The 6,058-nt window shown below is 40.3% G+C and overlaps 1 protein-coding gene across 1 annotated transcript in view; it reads right to left on the bottom strand.

Annotated features, from left to right (window-relative positions):
• Window positions 1–3,394: 3,394 nt before the first annotated feature.
• Window positions 3,395–6,058, bottom strand: part of LOC106533812 (gamma-aminobutyric acid receptor subunit beta-3) — a gene marked incomplete at its 5' end in the record, with an annotated part of 47,818 nt that continues 45,154 nt past the window's right edge. The window contains 1 exon segment of the mRNA XM_014030252.1: window positions 3,395–4,566. Within this exon segment, the coding sequence (XP_013885706.1) occupies window positions 4,219–4,566 (348 nt within the window).

Below are 6,058 nucleotides of genomic sequence, written 5' to 3'. Positions count from 1 at the left end.
TCGTTACAGACAAATCCTTTCAAACACCTTCCTAACATAATGTGTAGTTTATTTTGGTTCCCACCAGAAACCTTTGACAAGACTTTATTAATTATTGTGTTTGCCAGGTGTGTTTTAATTCACTCCTACTGTTTCTGTAAGATAATGTTTTTGTTTTAGATTTGGACAAAACACTGGATGTATGCCCATAACTGTTAAATTTTTTGGAGTTAACCAATTTTAAAATGATTTCCACAGGCATTCAATTAGAAAACACAAAAATCACTATAATTCAGTCAGTTTGGAATATTTTGAGTTACATTTTGATGTAGCTGAGAGTTGTCCCTAACCCATACTCTGATTGTTCACACAAGATTGTTGCTTAAAATTTTGTCAGCAAGCGGAGTCAAGTTTAGCTGTCTGTTAGTAAAATATCACACGAACCACAGGATGGATTTTAATCAAACTCTCAGAAGGTAAACACTGGATGTACTGTACATCTACGATTGATTAGCAATTGGAGCTAATCCATATTAAAACCAGCCAATTTTTTGAAAATKTAATTATCAATTTTCTTTGTTATATTAATTATCTTTGTCTGATTCTGCTTGGCTCCTGATCACAGTCCTACAAAATATTGAAACACTAAACACAAACACTGTGTGCACATCATCACATCTAATAAAAGCTCAGCACCTCCCTCTGACACGTTTACATCTCAGAGGAAACACAATACGCCGCCTCCATCGTCTCATTAACGCAGACGATGTTCATCAGCCGAGCTACAGCTTACAGATGCTGAGCAGAAAGATTTGAACAGATTACAGCCGAACTGAGACAGCGACGCAAAATGAACATCATTTTAAATAAAGGAAGATGAAGAGCAGTGAATAATTGTAACCGTTTACACAAAAGGTGCTGCGAGTTCTTCTTGTCTAACAGAGATTTTGGCTCCATGAGGCAGGAGCTCAGGCGTGCTGCTGAGCTTCATGGACTTCTGACAGGTGGTGTCACTCCTACACGCAAGTCGCTCAACCGAGCGGTGCAGATGGTGCGCTGCAAGATGTGTTTTTTTCCTCTCTTTAGACACAGTCAACACTTCAGTTGTGCTCCTTCAGACTGTTTTATCTGCTGTGGCTTCAGGAAAGAAAGCAAATACTTCAAATATGTTTTGTGTTTTTTTATATTTTCAATCACAAAAAGGATGTCGTGATAATGTGTAAAGACTAACAAAACAAAACAAGGCCAGAAATCACCAGTCGAAACAATAATAACAACATAAGTCGAGTGAATAATGTGCAGTTACAGTATGTACATTAAATCTGAAAGAGTCCAGCAGAGTGAAGAGCCCAATCAAAACCATGGACCAACAGGTTTACTGTATATGTGACGCTTCCTGTAGGGAAGATTTTATCACCCCACCCAAAATAATTCAATAATACTGGCAGTACAGAGGGCAGATAAACAAAACAAAACAGGATTTTACAAGTGGATTTGTCTCTGGGTCGTGGGAACAGAAACTTCATAAAAAACTTGAATAAAAAAGTATGGAAGAGGATAAGGGCCGCACACTAAAAATATATTTATTTTCCCAAATTCTGAAATTACAGCGTTCTGACTTTTTCTAATTTTGAGAAAAAAGTCAGAATTCTTTGAAAAAATAAAATACCTTTTTTTTTTTGCTTTGTGGCCCTTATCCTCTTTTGTAAAAACAATATATATGTTAAGACTTTAGGATATACTTAAATTTAGCTGTAAGATGATAATAAACCTTTTTTGTACATTGTTACAGATGGCTCAGCAGGTCCGTGTACACTTTGGTCATTTGATTTTTGTTTTAAGAACAAATAATGAAAAAAGAAAAATGTTTAAAAAAATTGTATGAGATTAAAGGAAATTCARTTTCATTGTTCAACTTTAAACCATAACATTTATGCTCAAACTTATGARAAAACATCAAGTTTAAAAGCCCCTGAGTTCAGGAAACTGAGTGGAGTCATATCTCATCATATTTAGGTTAGTTTCTATTTTGTGGTTTGATACCGTTGACTGTAAATTTTTTTTATATTTACGCCAGCTTTTAGRCAACGTTTGTTTTAATGCATCTCAGTGTCCATGATGGCCCTGAAATATATAAAAAAATCTGTCATTTTTTATCATGTTCAAATATCAGGCATAAAACTGTGAGGCTCTGAAACTCATGCAAACATCCTGTAGAACCCTGACGTGCATCATATGACATACTTTAGACTCCACTCATTAACTTGGTGTCTTATCAGTTGCAACCAGTAAGATATYGGTTTAACCAAAAGGAATCATTACAGAAACAACGAGCTACAATTGTTTAAGAGAACATTTAGCCAAGCTGTGATTTTTCTTTCACTGTAATTTGGTATTATAGTGGTGCAGTTAGGGAATTGAAGCATTTTTGTTAGAATTTGTAAAGGTAGAATTTCTTATAAGCTAAAAAATCGCTGGTGTAAAAAACTCTGAAGTCACAGAGAAGGAATCTCAATCATTTTAAGATCAAATCAAACCTATTTTTATTTTAACGATGTTCAGATGCACTGGTCACAAATTTCCTAAAATGTTTCATATCGGTTTATATTTCAAAGCATCAGCTGTCCATGTGTCTGTGCTTTGAGACAAGCATGAACTGATGTGTCCACGTCAATACTGCTGATAATCCAGTTGTTGTGAAAAGTAAAAGCAAACAGCTGTTGGCCTCAGCCGGTGTTAAACTAAGTAAACTGGTCTTTTTTGAGTMGAAGCAAATTCACAAATCATTAATTGTCAGTAATGACTGAGTGAGAATGACAGTTTTATAAAGGGCTGGAGTGGATTCCATCGTTCCCTCTTTTAATGACAAAAACAAACAAACAAAAAATACTAAACAAAAGCTGTGACTGAAATTGCTACATAAGATTTTGGCCTTTGAAAGTCATGAGAAAACTTCCTGTAATTCTAGTGAAACTGTTGCCCGTTTTTCCCTGTTTCCAGTTTTCAAGCTAAGCTAACCAGCTGTTGGATGTTGCGTCTGAGAGTCAAGCTAGGTTCACACCGAATGCGTTTTGTGCATCTAAAACACGCCAAACGCCTCAAGTTRGACGCACTTCGTTCAGTCTGGGACAGAGAGTAAAGGCGCGTCTGAAGAGGGAGGAGCATCTAGGTTTTTTCCTGGTCTGTCTTCRGTCGATGAAATAAAGATAAAATAAAGAAAATGGCTTTGCTTTATTTACTAAAGAGCAAGCGAACGATGCGCACAGCAGATAATTAATTCACCAGATGATTTAGAGGCGGTTTGTTCGGTGAGTTTCACCACTCCAGGAGCTGCGAGCTGACGAACTATTTTTTTGTCCTGAGCCCAGTTTAACACTGTGGTCAGTTTAATGAGCTGCTGACCCACATCGGTGCTGATATCTCCAGCCAGAACACCAACTACAGACAGTCGATTTCAGCTAAAGAGCTCCTGTCCGTCTGTTTCAGGTTCAGGAAACCGTCATGTGGAAAGATGAGTCTCTCTGATTGGTGCGTCGAGCAGCGAAAGTTCAATTTTTTGAACTCGAGTGTCGGCAGCATTGGATGTGCTGCATGCATGGAAAACGCCCTACCGCACCTATCTCTACTTTGCGCGCCACGCTAAAGGGGCTGAACGTGGCTCGCTGCTCCTAGACGTGCGTCCACCACAGACTTTGCATATAAACTGACTGCTTTGGCTGCTCAAAACGCGTTTGGTGTGTACCCGGCTTCAGACATAATGATTCCCGCGCTCAACTCATGGTAAACACCAAGTAAACATATTTCTGTTGCAAAACATTGTCAAATGATCAGGGCAGAGTCTGTGGGTATAAATCAACACATCTGTGTTTGTCAAAGAAAATAAAAAAAGCTTAAAGAGGACGCAGTAATGTGAGCTCATATAATAAAAATATTTTGAGGGCAGAAACATTGATTGATCTTAAGAAACATAACTCTTCTCTCAAAGACAATGAGAGAAACCTCGTCCCAGCTGCCCCCAGAGGTTGGAGGGCAAAGTCATTGTTTGCACATGCAAGTTTTTATAAAACATATAGATAAATCCTCCCACCATTTATGGTCTGAGTGATAGCTCCTCCAAAGTTTATGGTAAAAAAAAGTTCAGGGTTTGACCAGTCAGGTGAGCCACATAAAGAAGTCTGATCTCATTCCAACACCAGAATGAGACAATGTTGGGTTGAAAAAAAAAAAGCACAGTGTGTGTTAGTTGACATAATAGAGCCAGTAGATCAGGTTGAAGAGGGAGAAGATGGAGGGGAATATAATCCGTGACCACCTGTCAATGGCGTTCACGTCGGTGAGGTCGGGAATTTTGATTTTGAGCTGCGACGATCGTCTCCGCAGGCGGGTTTTCTTCAGCTGGGCGTTCCTGTCCAAGCTGAGGCGGCCCGTTTCGCGCGGCGTGCTGGGCTTCCTGTACTGGACCCCAGAGTTGTCGAACACCATGGAAGAAGAGTTGTGGGTTTCGCTCAGAGTGGTTGTGATCTCATTACCGCCCACCTCATTGTGGATCTCCAAGGTTGTCAGCAAAACGTTCCCCTGGGAGTCGACCTGCGAATAACAGACGGCAGTGATGTTAAGAACGGGCTGCGAGTCGAGGCTTCGCTGACTAATGACACATGAGCAGCATACGTCAGGGCTCCCGGGCCGGCCTCACCTCGCAGGATGACAGATTACAGCAGGAGAATTAGAAAGTGGCCTCCAACACCTGCCTTTCTGTCCAAAAGTTAAATCACTTCTCACAAATCTGCTCAAGGTTGGAGCGGATGTCTCTTATTCTAATGTCACAACAAAGTATTGCTTCCCACMCAGAAACAGATAAATCACCGAAACTTCAGGCAAATATAGAGGCAGGAGATGAACACAAGGAGAGAAGAAGATTTATACCAGACATGAGGGGAAGTGGACTGATTTATGTTCCGATTCATTCTGCTTTAGTCAAGACTTATCTGAGGATGTGTAAAAAGAGATTACTTCATGTTTAGAGGACAACGKGCTGATGACCATGAGCTCCAGCACTGTTTAATGTGGCTGACCTATAACCAAACCAAAATAAGTTTACTGTCAGAGCGAGGGAACTCCAATGAAAGGTTTGCTGTTTGTTTAACACCAGATGACCTTTCTGATGCAACTGCGATTGAACCTGGTGTTACAAGGATTACCACAGCCCTGTAAACTGATACGAAGCTTGCTGAATTACTGCCTGTGTAAAAATAGGTCACATTCTGTAAAATGTAAAATTTAGAAACTTTAAAAGACAAATATTCAAGCATTGGACTGCAAGTTCTGTGACGATAAAGGGGTTTGCTTGTATGATGTAGGATATTAGAAGCAGGGACGTGCACAGRTAGAYGTCAGGTGGTGCTCGAGCACCTGCCCTTTTCCCTCCAGACCATCAAGTGCCCCTGTCGAACCCGCCTTTTTTTATGCTCCATCTGTCGCCCTTGGTTGCACTTCTTATTAAGTGTACAACTATAATGGCAACAGTATTAATATTATTAATAATAATATTGCCCTCACACCCTCCCTTCACCACACACACACGTGCCGTGCGCGCCCGCAGCTCCTGTGCGCCGTCCCTCAGTGAACGCGCTGCACGCTTGGACAGGAGGAGAGCTGCTGAAGCAGCTCCTCTGTCTTCTCTCATCCACACAACAGAGGACAGTTATAATCAGCAGGTAATTTACCTCCAGCCCCAGGCAAACTGTGCAGGACTGTCTCACATGTTTCACTCTTGTACCGGTGTCGCGCAAGTTAAAACAAAGTCCCACATTTGACTGATCAAATTATAACAAGACATAAAAAGAAAAAAAAGAAAGGGAAACAATCGACAGACGTTTTTTATTGGCTGCAATTTCCAACCATTAGAAAATGCCTCCTTATTTCCCTCTGCCTTCTGTGCAGAAGGAGGAGGAGAGAAGAAAAAAAGGCATAATAAGGTAAAGACGCAGCCAATCAAACGTGCAGCAGCGTGTTCTGCGTGTTAAAAATAAATATCTAAACACRTGAAAGAAAATGGATTTTATTTATGCAGAATGTGATG

Source organism: Austrofundulus limnaeus, unplaced genomic scaffold (assembly GCF_001266775.1).
Source record: "Austrofundulus limnaeus strain Quisiro unplaced genomic scaffold, Austrofundulus_limnaeus-1.0 Scaffold1027, whole genome shotgun sequence".
NCBI classification, from domain to species: Eukaryota; Metazoa; Chordata; class Actinopteri; order Cyprinodontiformes; family Rivulidae; genus Austrofundulus; species Austrofundulus limnaeus.
The sequence above is the reverse complement of the archived record's forward strand: the minus strand, read 5'-3'. Positions and strand labels throughout refer to the sequence as shown.